At 52.6% G+C, this 24,293-nt stretch overlaps 1 protein-coding gene across 1 annotated transcript; it reads left to right on the forward strand.

Moving 5' to 3' along the window:
• Positions 1 to 7,109: 7,109 nt before the first annotated feature.
• STX1B (syntaxin 1B) lies at positions 7,110 to 22,422 on the forward strand. Its single transcript, XM_052663849.1, has 10 exons — positions 7,110 to 7,139; positions 15,611 to 15,685; positions 15,890 to 15,989; positions 16,092 to 16,166; positions 19,064 to 19,137; positions 19,538 to 19,646; positions 19,825 to 19,898; positions 21,745 to 21,882; positions 21,973 to 22,083; positions 22,342 to 22,422. Exons 1-10 carry the CDS (start codon positions 7,110 to 7,112, stop codon positions 22,420 to 22,422), a joined length of 867 nt encoding a protein of 288 aa, XP_052519809.1.
• The last annotated feature ends 1,871 nt before the right edge of the window (positions 22,423 to 24,293 follow it).

Here is a 24,293-nt window from a genome sequence, read left to right on the forward strand (position 1 = left end):
AGCCCACTAGGCTAAGTCTCTGAGTCTCCCTTGAAGGACAGGTGCTCTGGGAAGTAACTCAGGCCCATGGCAAAAATAAACCTTTGTTGTATTATATCATTCAGATTTGGGAGATGTTTGTTGTGTAGCATAACCTAGCCTTAACCTTGCTTATCTGATTTACCACAGTTCCCAAACTTGACTGAAAATAAGAATTGCCAGAGGTCCGTGCTAAAAACCCAGATCTACTGACTTAGAATTTCCGAGGAAGAGACCTGGTCATCTCTATATGTAACAAGCTGCTCTCCAGCTTCAGGAGTTCAAGAAAGACTCCTGCAGCTAAACTTGGAAGGAAGAGTAGGAATTAGAACTGGGGATGGGAAAGGGAAGGGTATTCCAAGAGTCAGGAATAACATGAAGAAAGGCATAGAGGTGGGGAGACATGGGGACTACCTTGGGACTGGAATCAGGTACATGGGGGATGCTAAAGTGGAAAGTAAGGTGCGGAAGTCTGGATTTTATCTCATCAGCAACAGAGAACAGGGTAGGTTTTCAGAGCAGGGCCTGACTGTGGGGCCCTAAAAGGGAAACCTTAGAAAGGAAGGGTTAGCTTTGCCGTCGGAAACTAAGATGGCACCTGGCGGAAGAGATAGGGGCGTGGTTAAAGTTTTTGATTGGCTCTCTTGATTTCTGTGCACGTGGACAGCGCGTGATCACCATAGACTCCTGTTATAATGAAGGCACATGACGATTTGACCTTTAACGAGATTGGTGCAACTATGGCATATTATGATTTGACCTTGAACGTGATTGGTACAACTATGGCACATGATGATTTGACCTTTAACGTGATTGGTGCAACTATGGAAAGGCCCTCACAAAACCCCCCTGCTTGCCTATATAAACCAAGAGTTTGTGGCAATAAAGCGGAACTGCTCAGAGGGAATCCCGGTGGCTGCTGGTTGTCTCGCTCGCTGAGGGGCTGGGTTGGGGGACAGCAAGCTCACCTCTCCTTGGGACCCCTCGGCTTTGCTGAGGGAAGTTCCACTGCCTCTCTCTTTCTGCGGAGCGCCCACTGCAGCTGACCTGGTGACACTGATGCTGTAGAAAGGCCACTTAGGCAGAGAGGCTGGTGTGTGTTCCAGGCAACCCACCTCGCAGGGGAATTGAGTAGACTTTAAGTGATCATGGATATGTTGAGGTCACAATCACTGACCTATGACGGAGACTATCATTGCCATCATACTGTGTGTGCCTGTGTCCATCCTAAGAGCCACAGCCAGGTTTGAGTTGTGCATCTTTCATGTATTCACTCGTTTAATCAATGTTTAGTTTCTTCTTAAAAATATTGACTGCACCACACAGCATGTGAGACCTTAGTTCTCTGACCAGGAATCAAACCTGCATTTTACACCCGCTGCATTGTAAGTGCAGAGCCTTAACCACTGGACTGCCAAGAAAGTCCCTGTGGGGTTTTTTTTTTTTCATTTAATGAATATTTATTGAGCACCTACTGTGTGCCAGGTGCCATAGTGTCATTAGAGAACCAGCAATGGACAAAACAAGCGAAAATCCCTGTCTTGAAGACCTAAATAGGTATTATTCCAACAAGGATACACAAATGGCCAACAGATACATGAAAAGGTGCTCAATGCTGCTAATCATCAGGGAAATGCAAATCAAAACCACCATGAGAAACCATCTCACACCACTCAGAACGGCTATCATCAAAAAAAAAAAAACACAAATGACAGCTGTTGGTGAGGATGTGGAGAAAAGGAAATCCTCATACACCATTGATAAATTGTAAATTGTTAGAGCCACTAAGGAAAACATTATGGAGGTTTCTCAAAAAACTAAAAATAGAACTACCTTATGACCCAACAATTCTACTCCCTGGTATATAGCTTAAAAAAAACAAACCTAAATCAAAAACATATATGCACCCCAATGTTAATAGCAGCATTTTTAGTTATATTATACTTATACAGAAGCAACCTTAGTGCGCTTCAACAAATGAACAAATAAGGTGTGGTGTATGCACACACACATGCACACACACACACACAATGGAATACTACTCAGTCATAAAAAAAATTGTCATCTGCAACAATATGGATGGATTTGGAGGGTATTAGGCTAAGTAAAATAACTCAAAGATAAATACTGTATGATATCACTTATATGTAGAACCCAGAAAATACCAGAAACTAGTGAATATAACAAAAAAGCAGAGAACAAACTAGTGGTTAACAGTGGGGATAGGGTAGGAGAGAAGCAATATAGGGGAAGAGGATTGAAAGATACAAATGCTTATGCATAAAATGACTAAGCTATGAGCATATATTATATACCATAGGGAATATAGACAATGTTTTATAATGACTACTGCTACTGCTACTGCTAAGTCACTTCAGTCGTGTCTGACTCTGTGCAACTCCATAGACGGCAGCCCACCAGGCTCCTCAGTCCCTGGGATTCTCCAAGCAAGAACACCGGAGTGGGCTGCCATTTCCTTCTCCAATGTATGAAAGTGAAAAGTGAAAGTGAAGTCGCTCAGTCGTGTCCGACTCTTGGCAACCCCATGGACTGCAGCCTACCAGGCTCCTCTGTCCATGGGATTTTCCAGGCAAGAGTACTGGAGTGGGGTGCCATTGCCTTCTCCATAAGGAATATAACCTTTAAAAATTGTGAAACACTATAGTCAGGAAGCAACAGTTAGAACTGGACATGGAACAACAGACTGGTTCCAAATAGGAAAAGGAGTATGGCAAGGCTGTATATTGTCACCCTGCTTATTTAACTTACATGCAGAGTACATCATGAGAAACGCTGGGCTGGAAGAAGCACAAGCTGGAATCAAGATTGCCGGGAGAAATATCAGTAACCTCAGAAATGCAGATGACACCACCCTTATGGCAGAAAGTGAAGAGGAACTAAAAAGCCTCTTGATGAAAGTGAAAGAGGAGAGTGAAAAAGTTGGCTTAAAGCTCAACATTCAGAAAACGAAGATCATGGCGTCTGGTCCCCCCATCACTTCATGGGAAATAGATGGGGAAACAGTGGAAACAGTGTCAGACTTCATTTTTTGGGGCTCCAAAATCACTGCAGATGGTGACTGCAGCCATGAAATTAAAAGACGCTTACTCCTTGGAAGAAAAGTTATGACCAACCTAGATAGCATATTCAAAAGCAGAGACATTACTTTGCCAACAAAGGTCTGTCTAGTCAAGGCTATGGTTTTTCCAGTAGTCATGTATGGATGTGAGAGTTGGACTGTGAAGAAGGCTGAGCACCGAAGAACTGATGCTTTTGAACTGTGGTGTTGGAGAAGACTCTTGAGAGTCCCTTGGACTGCAAGGAGATCCAACCAGTCCATTCTGAAGGAGATCAGCCCTGGGATTTCTTTGGAGGGAATGATGCTGAAGCTGAAACTCCAGTACTTGGGGCACCTCATGCCAAGAGTTGACTCATTGGAAAAGACTCTGATGCTGGGAGGGATTGGGAGCAGGAGGAGAAGGGGACGACAGAGGATGAGATGGCTGGATGGCATCACGGAATCGATGGACGTGGGTCTGGGTGAACTCCGGGAGTTGGTGGTGGACAGGGAGGCCTGGCGTGCTGTGATTTTTGGGGTCGCAAAGAGTCGGACACGACTGAGCGACTAATCTGAACTGATAGCGTACACCTATAAGTTATACTGTATATCAATTATATTTCAATTTTTTAAAATCCTTGCTCATGGAACTTGTTTCCGTTGCCTTTATGCTGGAATAACGGTATGAGGAAATATGCTATTCATTCTTCTCTCCATTCAGATTTTTAGTGAACATGTATCTTGTGCCTCACCTCGTGTTGATTGCTGGGGAGAAGCAGAAATGAGTCAGGCCCAGGCTAGCCTAAGGTGGAAGCAGACTCGGCCCACACCTCTTGAGGCTGTTTGCCTGGATGGCTGGGAGAGGCTGGAACTAGGCCTTGGAGGATGAGAAGTCTGACTGTCAATGAAGGGAGAAAACAGCATACCTGGCAGGGGAAGCCACACAGCCAAAGACTCCAAGGTGTTTGGGGTCCTTGGTGTCATTAAGGCCTGGGGTCCATGCAGCAGGGAAACAAGTAGTAAGAGAGATGAGATTGTGGGGATGGGGACCAAATGAGAGAGCAGCTACTGAGTGTAATCCGGGAAGCTGTGGGGGCGGGGGACGTTGACTTTGTTGATGCTGGGGATTGATATTATCTCATTTATTAGGGAAGCACTAGCATCTGAGGCAGAGAAGGCAATGGCACTCCACTCCAGTACTCTTGCCTGGAAAATCCCATAGATGGAGGAGCCTGGTAGGCTGCAGTCCATGGGGCTGCTAAGAATCGGACATGACTGAGCGAGTTCACTTTCACTTTTCACTTTCATGCATTGGAGAAGGAAATGGCAACCCACTCCAGTGTTCTTGCCTGGAGAATCCCAGGGACGGGGGAGCCTGGTGGGCTGCCGTCTATGGGGTCACACAGAGTTGGACACGACTGAAGCGGCTTAGCAGCAGCAGCAGCAGTAGCATCTGAGGATGTGAAGGGAAAGGGTTGCAGGTGAGAGGAGCAGAAAGAAGGGTGTTCTTTTTTTTGGTCACGCTGCATGGGTTTACACTTCCCTGGTAGCTCAGCTGGTAAAGAATTCACCTGCAATGTGGGAGACCTCGGTTTGATCCCTGGGTTGGGAAGATCCCCTGGAGAAGGGAAAGGCTACCCTCTCCAGTATTCTGGCCTGGAGAATTCCATGGACTGCATAGTCCATGGGATTGCAGAGTCAGGCACGATTGAACAACTTTCATGTTCACTTTGCACAATTTACGGAATCTTAGTTCCCCAAAGAGGGATTGAACCCTGGTCCCTGGCAGTGAAAGTGCTGAGTCCTAACTACTGGACCACCAGGCAAGTCCCCAAGAGGGGGCTGCTCTGATGGTCTGGATAAAAACCAGTGATTGCCTAGACTGACAAGGGTGGTGGGGATGGATGGAACCCAGGAGACAGCTCTAGATTTGACCGTGGAGAGAGGGGCTGGAATCTTGTGGTTTTACAGGAATGGGCTTTGTCATCATAAGGTTCAGGCAAGGACTTCCTTGATGGTCCAGCGGTTTAAACTCTGCACTTCCAAAGCAGGGGGTGGGAGTCCAATCCCTGGCTGGGGAGCTGAGATTTTGCATGCGGCATGTAGGCAGAAAATAAAAATTTAAAATAAAAAAGTTGCAGGCAAGAGCACCAGCCCTGCCCTTTGCTGTTATTTAAGCATTTCAAGCCTGCTTCCTGATGTGGATGCTTGGGATAATGGCAGTAGCTGTTATGAGTTTGGGAGAATTATGGGGGCTCCTCAGTGGAGCACCAGGGACTTGGCAGATGCTTGGAACATGGTAGCATTCTTTGGATGGGGAGGGAGCCAAGAAGAGCTTTCTATCTGCTTTGAGGGGCTGAGTGGACAGAGATGCCCTCTTTGATGGCGAGCACAGGAAGGGGCTCATTGGTAGAAGGGGAGGCCACCACAGTCTTGGTGGTCAGTGCCAAAGCCCTGGCCTCACTCAAAATAGTTATGGATCCCCACATCTGAGACTGCAGTTTTGGTGTCTGTTCTTGGTGCTCACTCAGTGCTCAGGCACATAGTAGGTGTTGCCCTGAGGACCTGGCATGCAGGTATAGAGTGGATATTGTAGTCATGTCGGCATGGCTGAACCTGGGGAGGTGGGGGGGGTGGGTAAAGAAAGAAGAGACCCTGGGAGGAGGCCCAGGAAATCCTGCTGCGGAGGGGAGGTGGAAGAAGCTGGGGGTCTGGATGGATGCTGGGAAACAACCTCCAGAGTTTGGAGGGGAAGGCGTGGAAGGCAAGAGGCAGGTGGGAGCCACGGAGGGCAGGGTGTCAAGAAGAGAGGGGTCCTTGGGGTCATGCATCACTGAAAGATCATGGAGGATAAGGCCTGGCGAGCAACTGATGGATCTCACATAGAGGAGGTCACTAGGGACTTTTGAAAAAGTAGGTTTGAGGCCTTTTGGTGGCCAAGGCCCCATTGCAGGGGTAGAGAAGTTGACGTGATGTTAAGCCGTGAAGATGGAGAGAGGAAAGGTGGTCATGAATGAACAGGACTGGGTTCTTGGACCCTTGAGGTTACCAGAAATCCCCTCCCAACAAGGACCAATTTTGTTTTGATGGAGCCACCTAAAGATAGGCCAGGTCTCTTGAGGTGGTGAGCTCCCTGTCCCTGGAGGTAGACAAGCAGAGCTCTGAGACCCACGTTGCCCGGGGACTCTCACACTTAGAGTGGGGAAGGTCGTGCAGAAAAGGAAAAACAAGCCCCATGTCCTTCTCAGCTAGGCTTGACTGATTCCTTGCATCACAAAAGCCACCTAGAGGGTCACTTTCGCTATTTCTAGTGTCCAGAAAGCTCCCCGCAGGGACACACACACAGAGGTGGTCCTGCCCAGACTCACAAGGATACTCCCAAGCATAAAATATAAATTCTATCTGCATCTCTTGGTGTAAAGGGATCCACAGCACCGCTTCCCAGGCTGTTCCCTTGATTCATTCCCTGACCCCTTCTTTCTGCCATTCCAACCGCCACCCCCACCCCACACCAGCATCTCTGCGCCTCCAGCCGCATCTCCTGCCTCTCCGCATCTCTCCCTGCTTCTGTGGCTCTGCCCTTCCCCACCCCCCTCTAGGCCTCTCCCGTCTCCCTCCCTCCTGGGTCCCCCTCCCCGGACTACAACCCCCAGGCGCCCCCAGCCCCCGGCGCTGCGCATGCCCCCTGCTCCCCGCCCTCTCCTGGTTCCCCCCTCCCTCCCTTCCTCCTTACCTCCCTCCGCCCCCCTCCCCCGCGCTCCAGCTCTCCCGCATCCCTCCATCCGAGCCTGTGCCGCAGCCGCATCGCCACCGCAGCCCCGGCAGAGCCGAGCCCGGCCCAGGCCCCTGCCCCTGCCCGGCCCTCAGCCCGCCGACCCCGACTCCGCCCCCGCCCGCGGGCCCCAGCCAGTGGCCCCGGTGCCCCCCCGGCGCCCCCAGACTCCGGCCTCCCGAACCGAGGCAGGAGGCAGGGAGCAGAAGCAGAGACAGGAGAACGAGAAGGAGGAGGAGGAGGAGGAGGAGCCGTCGCAGGATGAAGGATCGGACTCAGGAGCTGCGGAGTGTGAGCCTGGGGGTGGGGAGAATGGGGGGGCGGGACCCCAATATTGGGGGACGCGTGGGGGTGGAGTGGGGGAGGTGCTGGGACGTGGGGGCAAATGATGAGGCGGGAGGTTGGTGGCAGGGGCGCCCCAAGATGTGGAGGCACCTGCTGTCTCCAATGAACCTGCATTTTAGGGCCAGTGGCTAGAAGGGGTTGAGGCCATTAAGACACGCTGGGGGCAGGAGAGGTCTCAGGGACCCTGGACTCCCCACGTCCCCAAGCGGGCCCTGGGGTCTCATCTGAGGATGGGAGAGAGTGAGTATGGGGAGAGAACTGGAGGGTGCTGTCATCTGCTGGGCTGATTTGCTGAATGAGAGGATGTGGGCAGTTCCTGGGCCAGGCTGAGCCTAGCGGGACCCAGATTTGGGGGCGGCCGGGGGGAAGGACACAGGTTGGGACTGAGATGCTAACTGAGCAGTGAATGAAATGTGTGTTTGTGTTGCTCTCCGTGGGGAGGGGGCACCTCTCAGAGATGAGGAGGGAAGGGGTGGCCTCAGGAGATGGCCAGAGGCCAGGGCCGGACAGAGAGTGATCCCAGAGGTGGGAGAAGGGGCTGCAGGAGAGACCGGAAGGAGGTTCCTTGTACAGGGCCCTGGAACTGGGTTGTGTGCCACGGACTGTGCCCCACTGGGGGGAACTGGGGCATCCTGAACGGTCAGGGGTGAGCTGGAGTGGGCCCCCGGTCTGCAGGCCCGAAGAGGCCCGGCTCCAGGAGTCCGGCCAGGCAGTGAGTTGGATTTGGGTGACAGGGGAGGAGGGTGGCAAGGTGTCTGCAGTGAAAGCTGCCATTTGGATGAGGCTGGGGAGTGGGGGCTTGATGGGAGTGGGGGCTTGATAAGAGTGGTTTCTGGGACTGGGAGGAGGCTAGGGGCGTTGGAGAAATGACCTGGGGCCCAAGGAGGCAGAGCTGACAGCCTGCGGTGTGCTCAGGGCCCCGGGGGTTATGCTAATAAAGTACTAGACCCAACTGATGTAGCCTGATGCACTTGACTAGGAGCTATTGGCTGTTCCCCTTGGGTTATTATCCCATTTGACAGATGAGGAGATCGAGGTTTGTGATGGGTAGGAATTTGCCCAAGGTCACCAAGCAAGTGGATGGGAAGATCAGACAGGAATCTGGGTTTCCCGTGTGCCAAGTTGACATGTGTCTCTGCCTTTTTAGCCTTTGAAAGAGAAGTCTCAACACTGGGGGTAAAAAGCTGTCTTTGGAGGGCCCCCTGGGTTTGGAGATGGGGAACCAGGTTATAGGAAAACAAAAAGAAGGAGCTTGGAGGCAAGTGACTGTTGCCTCTAGGAGAAATGGGTTGACAGGTGGGATGGAAGGAGAAACTGGTGGTTGAAAGAAGGAATTCTGAAGGTTGTTTGTTTTTTTTTTTTTTTCAATTAAACTTTGAGTTATACACTCAGGCATCAGGAAAATGGGAGTGATAAAAATAACCAACATTCATGTGCCAGACACCGTTCTAAGTGTTGTATACATATTAACTCATTTTGATCCTTGTAGCAACCCTAGAAATTGGTGCTAGCATTATGCCATTTTACAGATGAGGAAACTGAGGCTCAGAGAGGTTAAATAACTTGACCAAAGTCACACAGCTATTTAAAGGCAGGCTGGCTCCAGCACTGATGCTTTTAATTCCCCTTCTCTCCCCATTTTCATTCAAAATAGGTTGCCATCCATAATCTCATTAGACCCTCACCTGGTAAGGTAGGCAGACTGAGAGACTGCTTCATTTTATGGTGAAAAAGACTGAGGCCTAGAGTGGTTAAAACTTGCCCAAGGTCACACCACTAGCAAGTGAGGGAGTCTGGATTTGAACCCAGCTCTGCTGTTGCCAAGACTGTGCCATGTCTCCAAAACCCAGCGAGATGGAAAGCAAGGGGTGAGGTGATAGTGGAATCGTGGTGTGATTAGAGAGGGGGAGGGAAGAGGCAAAGCAGGATACACTGAAGGCAGTGATGAGAGTCTTCATCTGAGTGGGTCAGGGACCCCCTGCCCCAAGGGGAGGCATCCAGTTTGCTGGGGCTGCTGGGGGCAGCCGGTGGTGGAGGTGGGACGGGGGTGGAAGGGTGAAGGGTGCTGACTGAATGCTGATGGCTCTGGTTAGTCATGGCTCCAGGAAACTGGAGATTCAGGAGGGCATGTTTGGGGTGGGAAAAAGCTTCCAGATACAAGGAGTGTGGGGGTCTCCCCACCAGAATTGAGAATGAAAGGGATCAGAAAGTCAGTGATAAGAGGGGAGGTCAGCCTGGAGGGTCCTGATTGTCTTTTCCCAATAGCACTTTAAGAGGTCCCAAGGGGTTTATCACATAGCACTCAAGGGCACAGGTTTGGGAGTCAGACTGTCTGGGTTCAAATCCTAGCTTTGCTACTCCTGTGTGACCTTGGGTAAGTTGCTTAACCTCTCTGGTCCTCACTTCCTTCATGAATGAATTGGGAGTAGCAATGGGACCTGCTTTGGAAGGCTATCCTGAGGATTGAGATTATGCCAGAGGCTCCTAGAAGAAGGCCTGGGCTTAGCATTGCTCCATGGGTGTATGTTATTCTACAGCTGACTCGTTTATTTCTCTTGAGTCTCCCGTCAGCCCCCTGGGATGGGCAAGATGTGGCCCCTAATTTATTTTGAAGTACATCGAGGGCCAGAGCAGTAACCTGACTTGCCCAAGGTCATACAGCTGTTGATGGTAGAGCCAGGGTTGAACTAGGGTTTTCTGTTTCCACATCACCAGGCACCTTTGGTTGGCAACTGGGAGTTGCTGGGCTGGAGTGGAGGCTGCAGGAGGGAGTCAGTTGACTGGATGGGTGTCTCAGGGTCCAAGGAGTGGGTCCAGGGATGGGCTGAAAAGGAGAAGAAGAGAGCAAGTGAGGTGGAGAGAAAGGTTACAGAGCGAAGCCACAAGGCGATGCGTTGTGGGCAGAGCCTGCGGAGGCAGTTCTGGAGTGGGAAGGCGGGGGTGGGGGTGGTTGGGGAGACTGGGGAATGGGGGAGGGGAGCCTGCAGTGAGGAATTTGAGGGCCCTCAGGGGTGGGATAGGCACAGTAGATGCTTTAGAAGTGCAGACCTGATGCAGCAGAAGGAAACAGTGGCCCCACATTCTCCATCAGGGACCAGGAGAACCCTGGGTGATGGGTTGATAGCCCCCAGCAGCACAGGGCTTGTTTCTGCCATTCAGACACACAAGCTCCCCTGGCTTGAGGGCCTTTGCACCTGCTGGTCCTTCTGTGTGAATGCTGTTCCTTCTGCCTGAACACTGTTCCCTCTGCCTTGAATTCAGCGTCCCCCAGGTTGTGGTGCAGTGAACTCCCTGGGCCTTAGCTCGGATGTCAAACCTCGCCCACGGCCATTTCTATCACACCTCCCGCTTTATCTCCTTCCTGCTATGTAAAAGGAGCCCGGTCTGAAATTGTCTTGCTCCTTTTGCACGGTCTATCTCCCTCCCCTGGAATGTCAGCTCCCTGGGGGCAGGCCCCCTTCCTGGCTTGTTCTCCGCAGCACCCAGGAGAGAAGTGGACACTGATCAGCCACGTTTGTTAGATAAATGACGACCCTGTGGGGCAGAGGGAGCGTGAAGAAGGAGTTGGTGGGGAAGGCAGAGGAGAGAGGTAGGATTCGGGAGGCTGCACTAGATGCTGGGATCGAGCAGAGGCCCGGGTCAGGGAGACAGATGGACCGAAGCAGGGGGTGCAGTGGAGAGAGGCTGGTGCCTCTAGATCAAAGGATGCGTGTGCCCCTGAGAAGCAGGTGTGAGCATGTGTGTGTTGTGTGTGGGGGGGCATGCATACGTGTTTACCCAAACACATACCCAGTCTATGACTTCTTTTTTAATTTTTTTGGCTGCATCATGCGGCATGCAGGAATCTTAGTTCCCTAACCGGGAATTGAACCCGTGGCCCCTGTAGTAGAAGCTCGGAGTCTTAACCACTGGACTGCCAGGGAAGTCCCCACTCTATGACTTTTCTACCACCCAGTTCCAGTCTCTTTCCACCTCTGGTTTAGTCACCCTCTTGTCTGTCTCCGTGCTGGACTCGCTGGCTCACACTGCCCCACTCCCTCTGTCCACGCATGTGTTGTCGCCACGCCAGTGACACACCCATGAGGGCCCCGGGTGTCTCTGATCAGGAAGGACTGAACCCAGAGGCTTGGATCTGATGTCCCCTGTGCCCAGGACAGTTCCAGAATGTGCCCAGGACTTCCACACTCTCCCATTTCATCCTCCTGAGCGCTTGAGGAGTTGGCAGGCAGTAAAGAGCAGACCGCCAGGGCTCCAATCCAGGCCCCACCCTGTGGGCTCCCCATCAGCTGTATGATCTTAGGCAAATTACTTAATCTGTCTCTGCCTCTTTGGTCAAATGGGAATAAAAAGAGTATCTACTTCATGGAGTGGCTGTAAGGATTAAATTCATTCAGGCCAAGCACTTGTAACTGAGCCCAATGCCTCGTTATTGACACCTATGTGTTTGATGTGTACAATTCTTATCTTCATTTCAAACATGAGGAAACTGAGGCTTCAGCTGTCCCTAAGGTGGATAAGGGCATGTATGATCATCTTTTCCAAGGTATTCTTATTTGTCTGCAGCCTGTTTTCTTTTTAGGCTGGTTAGCTTCTTCCAGAAATGTAGGCTGTGCTCTTGATGAAAAGTATGCACATCGCAGAGTGAAGAGGGCCCACCCATTTCACAGATAAGCCAGGGCCCAGGGAGGGGCCGCAAATTGCCTAGAGCCACCCAGCAAGTTGAATGGAGGCTAAAACATCTGGCTTCCTGTCTGGGCTCTTCCTGCAGCCTGGCACCTCTTCCTGGTTTTCTGTCCCAGCCACGGGAGTTCAGCAGTGCTGAGGACACAGCAGAGACAAGTCTTTAGGGGCCAGGAAGAAACAGAGGGACAGGAGGGAAAGAGCCTGAGATTAAGCACCAGACAGTTCAGGGGCTAAATTCACTTCAGTTCACCTCTGACCTTATTTGCTGTGAAGTCTTAGGCAGGGTCAGGCAACCTCTCTGAGCCTGTTTCCTCATCTGTAACAGGGGAAAGGCAGTGGGTACTAGCCAATCCTCCCTGAGCAGTAATTATTTCTGGCAGCATCTGGCATTTTCTTCTTGCCTGGTGGTCTCATTGCCTCCTCCAGCCCACCATTTAGGGAGGACTCGGGCTTCCCCGGTGGCTCAGATGGTAAAGAATCGGCCTGGAGTGCAGGAGACCTGAGTTCGATCCCTGGGGCGGGAAGATCCCCTGGAGAAGGGAATGGCAACCCACTCCAGTATTCTTGCCTGGAGAATCCCCATGGATAGAGGAGCCTGATGGGCTACAGTCCATGGGATCACAAAGAGTCGGACACAACCGAGCGACTAACACTTTTACTTTCTTGACTTTATTGCCGTTCAGCAAATGCAGAGACTGAAGCTCAGAGGGAAGAAGGCGTGTAGCCCTCCAGCTGCTGACCTCGGCAAGCGTGTTCGCCTTTCTGTGACTCAGTTTCCCCACCTATAAAAGGGGGCTATTGTGAGAATGAAATGGATAAATAAAGGCAGTGTGCTTAGAACAGCATTTAGCACATCATCAAATGCTGTGTAAACATTTGCCATAACTGGGCTTCCCTGGTGGCTCAGATGGTAAAGAGTATGCCTGAAATGCAGGAGACTTGGGTTCCATCCCTGGGTCGGGAAGAATCCCTGGAGAAGGGAATGGCTCCCCATTCCAGTATTCTTGCCTGGAGAATCCCATGGACAAAGGAGTCTGACAGGCTACAGTCCATGGGGTTGCGAACAGTTGGGCACGACTTAGCGACCAACACTTTCATGAGCTTTCTCTGACCAATGGTCAACTGAAGAATTTCAGTGAAGATTAAATGAGGTAACAAGAATGCAAGACCAAGGCCAAAGGCACTCTCAGATGCTAATATTTTGCTAGGTTTTCAGGGTGCAGAGCTTTGCCCAGATTGGGCCTTGTCAGGAGGGCACCTGAGAAGGGAACCCTCTGGTGGTGGAGTGGCTGGTAGGAGGCAGTGTGGCCTTGAGCCACAGAAGAGGGTCTGGGAGGAGGCATGTCTTAGATTACGCCTCTGGTTTCCCAGCCCTTCAGCCTGGGTGCCCTTGAGCAAGTCCGTTTCCTCTTCCCCCTCTGCCCGCCTGTTCCCTCATCTGTGAAATGGGGACAGCTTTTTCGAGGGCTGTGGTGGTAAGGATCAGACGAGATTATAGATGAAGTGTCTGGAAACTGGAGAGGAGTTTAGCTCTCAGTTGCCTGTAATTAGTGCACCAACTAAGTCATCCTTGGGGCTTGTACCTTTCCTCCTCTCTCAAGGGCAAGTAAACAGGCAGCCGGGACCTGGCCCTAGGGACCACAGGAGAGAGGGAAAGAGATGAGACTTGAGGAAGTCAGTGTTGGGCTTCCCTGGTGGGGAACTAAGACACACAGAAAGTCAGCATGGGAGGGGAGAAAGAACAGGAAAGTTTCCAGACACCTGGGCCAGCGAGAGGCCTCATGACTCTTGGGCAGCCAGGCTGCGGGCCAAGTGCTTGAAGGCAGAGAAGGAACATGCCTTCGTGGGGCAGCGGCTTTTTGAGGCTAGCACCTCATGGGAGGCCAGTGAGTCCTCAGAGATGAGCCAAGCAGCCCAGAGCCTCTTGGGGCCAAGGTCTGCGGGTGTGGTTCCGGGTCAGCTGGAGGCTTGAAGAGCCAGAAGTCCCCTCAGGGTCCCCAAGCCCCACCGGGTACCACCCCTCCTTCTGGGGGCAGCTGTGAGCCAAGAAGAGGAGCCCCCCTTTCCCGGGGGGATATTTGGAGATGAAATGGAAGTGCTGAGCCCATTCTCTGACATGGCGTGGGGAGGATCCCTGGGGACCATCTGAGCCAGGCTTTGGTGGAAAGCTGGGGTGCCTTCGAGAGGGTTTAGCTGGACGTCTCCATTGGTCTCTTCCTTGTGCTCTCAGGGCTCTCTGATTCCAAGTTAACCGGCTGTCTAGATCGCATCTAGCTCCCATCTGGCTCTGTCTAGGTTCGATCTCAGCTGTCTGCGATCTGTCTGCGTGAGTCTGGTTGGGTCTGAGCTGTCTGGTTTCTTTCGGGTCCTGTCTGCGGTCTGCTGGGACCCTGTCGAGGTTCTGGGCGAGCTCTCCTCTTTCGATCTCATCTGGCAACATCCCCTGCTAGACACTTTTGGCTCCTGTCTTGATTTCATTCAGGCTCTGGTCATGAGATTCTGTCTGAGTCTTGGCTCTTTTTTTTTTTTTTTTCTGGAAATCAGGATGAATTCTGTTTAAATTTCTGTGGAGGCCGATTAGGGCTCCAGATGTAATTAAGTGTAATGCGCTCAGCTTTGGCCCTCAGACTTCTGTCCCGAGCAGGGTCTTGAGTAGGGAGTGTGGAGCACTGGGGAGCCCTCCCTGCCCCCCTTTCCTCCTTCCTAGATCTGAGTGAACATGCGAACCTGAGGCTCAGAGAGGCTGGGAGCACAGCCCCAGGGGGCCCTCCCCAATGTCCCAGGGGGCGTGGGGGTGGTGAGCTCTGCACGTCTGTGTGTCCACATGTTCAGAAGGCAGCTCTGCTGTGGGCCTGTGTGCGGGTGAGCGTCAGCACATCAGCGCAGTTCTGTGTGGGTGTCAGGGGGCCTGTTTCTGTGTGCCTTTGTGTCAGCCCTTCTGTCTGTGTCACTGGCCTGTCTGGTGGCCGCGGTGGCGGTGTGGGAGGGCGAATCCCTTTGTGTCTCTGAGCCCTGGGGGTGGAGGGCTGAGCAGCTGCAGGTTGCAACTGGGAAATCCAAGCAAGGGAGAGTAGGTGGGTGTGAAGTTGGAAGAGGCTGGATGAAAGCAAGTGACTGCACGGAGGAAAGTCGGGGAGGGGTCAGAGTGGGTGGGAGGAGGAAGGTCGGGGTGCTCTCTGTGTCTCGCATCCAGCCCTCCCCAGGCCTGACTGTGCTTGCTTAACTTGATGCCCGCCACTGGCATGAAGTGACCTTGCCTAGGGGACATGGCTGGTCATGTTGGAGGCTGGAGGGGAAGAGAAGCGAACACAGTGAAGCCTGGCGGGAGTGGCTGGGGGCATGGTGGCGGGGGTCAGGCTCCCGGGACTCCACGTCAGACCCCTTCTCGCAGCCCAGAGCCAGTTACTGCCAGGCTGACATTTGGCCGGTTTTTACAATATGGAAATGCTCCCACACTGGTTGGATAAAGCATCTGTCCAGAGCGCCACCCGCCTCCAGGGTGACAGCGCTCTCAGGACCACTTCTACCCCATAAGGGTGCCTTTGGCTAATTCCCTCCAAGGTGTCCTTTGGGCTATCAGCCACCCGGCCTCCGGGACCCTGTGCCACAAGACACTCAGTATTTGTTATGACTTCTGGGCGCCCTTCATGTGACCCTTCCCAGGACCCACACCCTGAGCCTAGAGCTCGGAGCATCAGGACTGCTCACAGACCCTGCCTTTCTTTGCCTCCCAGGCGAAAGACAGCGATGATGAGGAAGAAGTGGTCCACGTGGACCGAGACCACTTCATGGATGAGTTCTTTGAACAGGTAACAGAACCTGACCCCCAGCCCACACCTGCCTTCTTCCTGGCCCCCCACACCCCCATCCCTCTCTCTACTCCTCCATCCCCTTGGCCTTTTACCAACCCCTCTGGGTCTGGCCCACTTCCCTGAACCCTGACTGAGCACCCCCCCCGAATCCCTTTGTCTGGCCCGACGACTTGGCTGGGTATAGCCAATTTGCTGCCCCAGGTGGAAGAGATCCGGGGCTGCATTGAGAAGCTGTCAGAGGATGTGGAACAAGTGAAAAAACAGCACAGTGCCATCCTGGCCGCCCCCAACCCGGATGAGAGTAAGTGCTACTGCTGGGTAGTTGAGAGCTGGGGGCAGAAGGAGGCTGGGGTCCCACCCAGATGTCTCACCCATCCCTCTCTTCCCCTCGCCTCCCCCTCAGAGACCAAACAGGAGCTGGAGGACCTCACTACAGACATCAAGAAGACGGCCAACAAGGTTCGATCCAAGTTGAAAGGTGAGAAATGCCATCCCCTGACCAAGGAGGGAAACAAGTCTGCCTTCCCTTGGACTAAACCATGACAAATATCTACAAACTTCTAGGAGTCAAATTCCTAAACAGTGAAAAGGCATAAAATCCCAGATTTTCTGATTTGCTCCAGATTCCACAGAGAAAGATACAGACAGGACAGGGAAATGAGAGAGAGGAGGGTTTCTGTCCAAATCGCATCTGAGCTCTGCTGGTTCCATCAACAACAAGGTCTGCTGAGAAAATACAGTCTTCCAGGTGGCTTTCGTTTCACAGAGGCCTCATTTCTCCCGAACAGGTGCCGGACATAATGCTCAGCACCCAGTAGGTGGGCTCAGCAAATGCTTCTGAATTGGTATCCTTAGCTTAGGACAGATTGGACTGTGTGGCTGACACCAGGGGGCTGGCAAGCTTGCAGGAGGGACTTGCCAAATGCTCATGTATCCACTCTAATTTAAGGACTTGGGTGCTGGTAATAACCACCTTCCCCCAAAGCATTGTGGGTTGGGAACCTCCTTGTCTGTTGGTGCCAGGGGAATTCAGCAGCGTTACCATGATGTTAATTTGCGTGTTCCTGGTAATTCAGCATCAGAAAACACTTGCCAAGCACTCTCCTGTCTGAGGCACGTTGCTGGGCTCTGGGGGGAAAGGAGTCATGTCAGATGTCTGGCCCTGAGCACAATGACCTTGGTCCAGGGAGGTGAGGACAGGGACTCCATGCTTTCCCGGATTCAACAGGAGGTCATATGTGAGCCTCTAGTGCTGATCTGTAAGCCCTTTGCACTTAGGAGAGTGTGCTGGAAAGCAGAATGATCCAAAGTGGGAGCTCACTGATTGCAAATCCAGACAGAGGGAGCCCACTTCCATCATTAACTCATTCTGGACAGGTACCCTACCCTCAGCTTCCTCATCAGTACAGTGAGAACTACTGAAGCAATTTCAAAGCTGGGGGGGGGGGGTGGAGTTTGTTCATTTTTCTTTCTTTTTTGGGGGGGGTAGCAAAATCTTTTTTTCCTAAGTGAAATCTCACCCCAAATTCCATTATATACAACACATAAATGTCAGACTGTTCTGGCTGACCTGGGGGTGGGAGTCCCAGAGCCCTATGCACCTGGCTTCCCATCACTCCTGGGAACAGCCACCTCTGAGGTTCCTTCTCAGAAGCAGGGATCCATGGAACACAGTTTAAAAATCCCTGTGCTCAGCGATTTCGTTGAGCCTATGGAACTCTGACATTAACACACTGTATAAGACCATGACACGGGTTCAATCCCTGGGTTGGGAAGATCCCCTGGAGAAGGGTGTGGCAGCCCACTCCAGTATTCTTGCCTGGAAAATCTCATGGACAGAGGAGCCTGGCAGGCTATGATCCATAGGGTCGCAAAGAGTTGAACATGACTGAAGCGACCTAGCATGCATGAGACCATGAGGAGGGCTGTATGGTTTAGGAATTCAGAAACAGCCAAGAAAGAAGCTAGGAAAAGTGGCAATGCCTTAGAGAAGCCGACCTTTCAGAGCTCCAGAAAAAGAGAGTCTTCTCCATCTTTCTCCAGCTCTGTGGTGCCATGACCTCTGGCTTTGTCTGTGACCTCGAAAGGATTGTTTTCTCCCTCTCAATCTCAGTTTCTAGTCTGAAATCTGGACTGCTATCACTGAACTCCCAAGATTGCTGGAAGAAGTCATTGAGACCTTATTAAAGGATCCCTTCCTCCGGGATGTGACAATAGGGTCCCAGTCTAAGGCCAGCGATTCCAACATCCTTGGGTGTGTGTTTCTGGACTTTTCCTGTAGCAGCTGGAACAGGGATGTCACTCATTCACTGGCCCGCCATGGCTGGCAGGGGAGCGTTGGGGTGCCATCCATCCTCATACCTCCACCGCTGCCAGGAACAGTGAAGCAGTGTTCTTAGGAATGGCCTGGAGGCTTTTCCCTGTTTGAGAGGGCCTGTGTTTCATTAAGGCTGCATTTCCGGAGCCCAGCTGATTTTACTCACAAGCTCCTTTATAGGAAATCTGAATAAGTGTGGGGAGTATATGATCTAGAAGCAGCAATCCCAGTTAATCTGTGTGCTTTTCCAGAACATCCTTTAGCAGTGGGGATTCCTGGCACAGGGATCATTTTCTAAGGCAGTGTGTGTGCGCGGGCTCAGTCATGTCCGTCTCTTCCATCATCTCCGACTCTTTGTGACCCTATGGACTGTAGCCCCCCAGGCTCCTCTGTCCATGGAATTCTCCAGGCAAGAATCCTGGAGTGGGTTGCCACGCCCTCATCCAGGGGATCTTCCTGACCCAGGGATCGAACCCACATCTCTTATGTCTCCTACATCTATAGGTGGGTTCTTTACCACTAGTGCTACCTGGGAAGGAGGAGAGCTGTTTTCTCTGTTGGAACATCCATCTGCTTACCCTGGAATTTTCCAAGGAAAGGGTGGCCAGTAGAACCTGACCCGCCTGAAACTCCTTGCAGTCCACCGGAAAAGTCCCACTATGGGTTCCTGACCTTTTGCTGAGGTTGCAAAAAGTAGAGAGTACCCTCCACTCCCATTCACACAGAGGATGTTGACTGGGCGACTGGGCAGGAGTTACAAACTTTCAAAGACCCAGTCTCTCCATCAGAACAAATAGCCCCCCTCTGTCTGGTGACCAACTGAAGCTCAATCTCCCCTCCTACTTGCCTTCCAGGCCCCCTCAAACCTTGGTCCTTTTATCCGCCGGCCTCCTGCCTCGCCACCCTGCAGTCTTAACTGCCTGCCCTTGCCTGGGTGTGACATCTGTTCACAGGCCTGCGGCCTGCCTCAGGATGTCGACCCCTTCATATGTCCCTAGCCTCTGCCCCACACGCCCGGGGTCTCCCGCCCGCCCGTCACTGCGTCTTCTTTCCCACAGCGATCGAGCAAAGCATTGAACAGGAGGAGGGACTGAATCGTTCCTCTGCGGACCTGCGCATCCGCAAGACCCAGGTAGGAGGCAGCGGCCAGGCACGGTCAGGGTCAGGGCCTGGACCAAAGCAGAAGGGACCTGGCAGGGGAGGAGTCCAGGCCGGAGCCCTGCCTGCTGGGGTTGGGCGGCCCAGAGCAGGCACAGGTATGGGGCGACTCCAAGGAGGAGACTGGGCGGGGCGGGGCGGGGCTACGGCGGAGGGCGGGACGCGCTACGACTCCGTGCTCTCGCCTGGCCGCTTTGGTCGGTTTGGGCGTAGGATGGAGGTATTGGGGCTAAGGAACTGCGCTATTATGAGGGGTTGGGATCGTGGCCCGAGCTGAAGAAAGGGCCATAGGCCTACTCAATCCCTTCTGCCCACTCCATCCCTCCACGGTCTCTGCTCCCTGCCTCCTAATGTGTCTGTACCCCCCACCCCAGCACTCCACACTCTCCCGGAAGTTCGTGGAAGTAATGACTGAATACAACGCGACCCAGTCCAAGTACCGGGACCGCTGCAAGGACCGGATCCAGCGGCAGCTGGAGATCAGTGCGTGTGACACCCCCTACCCCCAGCCCTCCCACTCCCGCCGTCGCGTACTCCTTCCAGGCAGGCCCTTCCCCTCGGTGGGCCGTAGGCCAGGTGGGAGGGTGGGCTCCGGCGTCCCCTCACCTTAGGCCCCCCAGGCTGGCCCAGTCACTGAGCAGAGAGCCCTTTCTCCCCACAGCCGGAAGGACCACAACCAACGAAGAACTGGAAGACATGCTGGAGAGTGGGAAGTTGGCCATCTTCACGGACGATGTGAGCCCCGCGTAGGGGTGGGGCCTGTACTTGCAGAGTATTCATCATTCCTCCCCAGGCTTAGGCTGAACTCAAGGTCCTAAGTCCACCCTGAGATCCCAAGCGTGGGGAAGTCTGAATCTGGAACTGGGGAATTCCATGGGGGCTGAGCAGAAAGGCACCCTCATAAAAATGGCAGACGGGAGTGGGCACTGTTGTAGGCACTGTACCTACTAAACTGCTTTACTCCTCACCACAAGCCTCTGAGGCAGCTGCATTTCACACATGAGGAAATCTGACCCAAATTTAATCAAAGAGCTTAAATGACCTGCCGAGGTCACACAACTAGAGGCAGAGCAAGGATGCCGTCCAGTCATGACTCTTCAGTACTAGGATACACTTCTCCCTAGTGACACAGGTCATTTCACCAAGTGACTAATTTGCCTACGTTTTGAAGATTTAAAAAAAAAAACAACAAAAAACTAGTTTTAGTTTTGCTGAAGTGTTGCCCTTGCCGTGAAATAGACGGACTTTCCCCGGCTGCACCTCTATCACTGTAGTTCTTCTTTCTCTTTCTCCACTTTTGCCCTGGCTGACAGGTTCTGGCTCTCTTTCTGCTTCTGGTGGGTGGCAGAATGACTCTGGTTTAGGTTTCTAGACCAGGATTAAAGTCTGTTTACTGATTGTCTAGCAGTTTCCAGCAAATTGTTATTTAGAGAATTGACTTTGTTAAATTAGCTTTGAGAAAATCGCTCATGGGCCAGTTAGCCTGGAGCCCTCCCAGACAGTTCTGCCCAGGATGTCTGTCAGTCTGCCTGAGAGTAGAGGGAAAGCTGATGAGTGGTTCTCAGGATATAGAGCTGATCCCTGCCAATTGACCCACCATCATTGTGGTGCAGGGTTGTCAGTACCTTGCCTGAAGGCTGAACAGGATGCAAATGGGCCCTAAAATAGTATTCACTTCTAAGGTCAGGGAAGGCTTCCTGGGGAAAGTGGCATTGAGCTGTGTACCTTAAGAGACAAGGAACATTTGGACACTGGAAGATGGGCAAACGACATTCCAGACAAAGAGGACAGACTGAATAAAGACAGGGAGAGTGGACCAGTTGCCAAAGAGCCATTGGAGATGTGGGCTCTTATGATTTGGGGAGATAAGGACAGAAAGGAAGATGGGATCTTGATTGCTAAAGTAAAAGGTGTGTAGACTCTGGGTAGTGGGAAGCCCTGGAGGGTTTTAGAGCAGAAGAGTGGCTTTCTAAACAGTGAGTGGTTTGGAAAATGAGTGATCTGGCTTTTGTAGGGAGGCAGTATACCTGATTGTGTTACCGTGTCCACCATTGACCAGGTGGTGGCCCCCAATCCTAGTGGGGTCTAGGACCCCCATCTCCCTTCCTGTGTGTGCTAAAGGCTTTTTGAAAATATATTCATTTATTTGGTTGCCCTGGGTCTTTAGTTGTGGCACACAGGATCTTTCAATTATGGCCTGTGGGATCTAGTTCCCTGACCAGGGATCGAACCTGGGACCCCTGCATTGGGAGCACAGAATCTTAGCCACTGGGCCACTAGGGAAGTCCCCAAGTTTTACTTTTTGTAATTTAACACGTCCCTTTAGTGGTTTCTGTGTGCCGGGTACTATTCTAATCAATATACACATAGTCACTCAATCTTCACACGGCCATGTGAGGCAGACAGTTAGTATCAGTTTTCTAGGTGAGGAAACTGAAACTCCATGAAGTTAAGCAGTTTATCCACAGTTACAGCTAGTAAGCAACAGCCAGATTTGAACCCAGATGCTTTTCTGGGAGTGAAGGGATTGCAGCTCCCCCCCACCCCCCAAAACTCACCCTTCCCGCCCCCATCACCCTAGATCAAAATGGACTCTCAGATGACAAAGCAGGCGCTGAACGAAATCGAGACGAGGCACAACGAGATCATCAAACTGGAAACCAGCATCCGTGAGCTGCATGACATGTTTGTGGACATGGCCATGCTGGTGGAGAGCCAGGTACTGCCTCGGGGAGCCTCGCCCGGGTCCCCCGGCGTCCCCTCTTCCAGCCCCAGTTCCCACCCCGTCCCATGCATGTCTCCTCCACAGGGCGAAATGATTGACCGCATTGAGTACAATGTGGAACATTCCGTGGACTACGTGGAGCGAGCCGTGTCTGACACCAAGAAAGCTGTGAAATATCAGAGCAAGGCCCGGAGGGTGAGCGGGGGCGGGTGGGCCTGTGGAGCAGGTGGGCTGAAGCCGAGCGGGCAGGGCTGGGCTCAGACCGGGGCTGAGGTGAGTGATGAAATCCCGCCAGAGGCCTTATCTCGGGTTCTGACCTCTTCCTTTTTTTTCTGTTTTCTCTCCCCTCTTCTTTTCCCTCACACCGTCCTCCCCGTCCATCTGTCGGTTTGTCTGTCTCTTTATCTCTCGGTCTCCCTGTCTCCTCCCTCCCCCTGGCCTTCCTGCCTGCAGAAGAAAATCATGATAATCATTTGCTGTGTGGTGCTGGGGGTGGTCTTGGCGTCATCCATTGGGGGGACGCTGGGCTTGTAGGCCCCCCCACCCTATCCCTCCCAGATCTTTCCCCCACCACATCGGGAGCAATACCCCCACCGCCCCTTCACTCCATCCCCTGCTCCAGGCTCACCCTCAACACAGGCAGCCCCCCTAACCTTTACCGCCCGTCAGACCCTGGAGTCCCTGGACCTCCCCCGACCATGGACCACCCTCGCCCCCGCACGTAGATAGCAGCAGGCGTGATTACACATGCACACCAACATGCATGCCGCCGGCACATGCTCAAGACGTGTGGACACCCCAGCGTGTGTGCGTGTGTGTACGTGTGTAACTGTGTGTACAAGCACCCGATCACCCTTCTTGCCCCTCCAACCTCAAGTCTGTATGTTGTCCGAGCTTTCCCCCTTCCTCTGGGTTGTGTGGACTATGGCCGGGTGTGACACAGCAGCCCACTGAGCCACACTCTTCTGTCTTCTGTAAACAGGGTTTTGTGTGTGTGTGTGTGTGTGTGTGTGTGGTCACAGATCCATGGATACACAGTTTGTGTCCGTGGAATTTTGTGTTTGAGTGTTTCAATCCAATGTAACAGCACCGCCTCCCTTGACATGCCCCCTTCCCCTGAGTCTGCTACAAATGGGGCAGGTTGTATTTGTGCAGAGGTTCACACTCATTCCCTGAGGATCCAGGTTGGTCCAAGTACACACAGGTCATGGCAGACACCCCAGCATGGTATGGAGCCAACCCTCCTGGCTTAGTCACCCCTGGGGCTGGCCTGTGTCCTAGGGAGCACATGTGTGCGTATGGGGTTCAGCCGAGGCAAGCAAGTGGACGCATACACGTGTAAATAATCTAGCTTAGCCTGTATATCTGTGTGCATTTCCCCTGGCAAGTCATGTGAAGTGTGTGTGTGTGTGTGTGTGTGTGTGTGTGCGCGTGTGCATATCTAGGCTGTGTCTAAGGTGTCGGTAGGTGTTCTCTTGAGATAGAACCGTCTACATTTTGCATGGGACACCTGTTTTGGATGGGCACAGAAATCTATATTTCTACGCTATCTCGAGTACGTCTGCAAGTGTGTGTGTGTGTGTGTGTGTGTGTGTGTGTGTGTGTGTGTGTGTAGAGGATTTCTACATAGTGTGTTTCTGCCCCCCTGTGTATGATACCCACATCCGTTCACCTGCAAGGACCTGTGCCCCGTCCAAGTTTGTTGATCCAAGTTATTTGCTCGCTCCCTCTCTCCCCAGAGCTGCTGGCTGCTGTTGGGTGTGGCCACACGTGGCTCCATCAACGTTGTGCAATGGCCGCTTCCTGCCCTGCGTGGTCCAAGCCCCTGTGCACACAAGCCCACATGCTTATCTTTCTCTGTCACGTAGGCCTGGGCGTGTAGAAGCTGGGACACCTCAGTGTCTCCTACCTGCCACGGGGATGAGGCCACACCCAGGCACACACATATGCACACAGGAGCCCAGTGCATGCTGACACCAGCATGAAGCCTGTAGAGGTTGGCACCGGGGCACACGAATGTCTCCTGGAAAGGCTGTTGGTGGGAAACGCTACTGACCAGGGGAATGGCAGGGGCTGCCCCAGGCTCTCAGAATGAGAACGTTCCTGAAAATTACCTCAGAACCGAAAAGAGGCCGGTGATGGTCCCTACCACCCCGTCTGATGCGCTGGCCTTTGGGGTTTAGGGAACTGCTTATTTCAGACGTACTGGAGTGGGCTGAGTCATGGGACCCATTCCCTGGACATGAGTACTGCCGCAGTGTCACCAATAGCAGTTGGCCCACAGGGTGAGTCAGAGTGGGACACGGGCCCGGGTTTGTGATGGTGAGGAAGGGGCCAGCTCCTCCCTTGCTGCGTAGACAACACATGCATGGCTGGATTTGTGCATTGGGTGGCAGGTGGGGGAG

This window comes from Budorcas taxicolor, chromosome 2, assembly GCF_023091745.1.
Source record: "Budorcas taxicolor isolate Tak-1 chromosome 2, Takin1.1, whole genome shotgun sequence".
In the NCBI taxonomy this organism is placed as follows: domain Eukaryota; kingdom Metazoa; phylum Chordata; class Mammalia; order Artiodactyla; family Bovidae; genus Budorcas; species Budorcas taxicolor.

Excerpts from the sequence above, each read along its gene's own strand:
- STX1B (XM_052663849.1), top strand. The coding sequence starts at position 7,110 with ATGAAGGATCGGACTCAGGAGCTGCGGAGT. Across the intron at positions 15,990-16,091 it reads CGCCCCCAACCCGGATGAGA|AGACCAAACAGGAGCTGGAG; the intron begins GTAAGTGCTACT and ends CCTCCCCCTCAG. Across the intron at positions 19,138-19,537 it reads TGCGCATCCGCAAGACCCAG|CACTCCACACTCTCCCGGAA; the intron begins GTAGGAGGCAGC and ends CCCCCACCCCAG.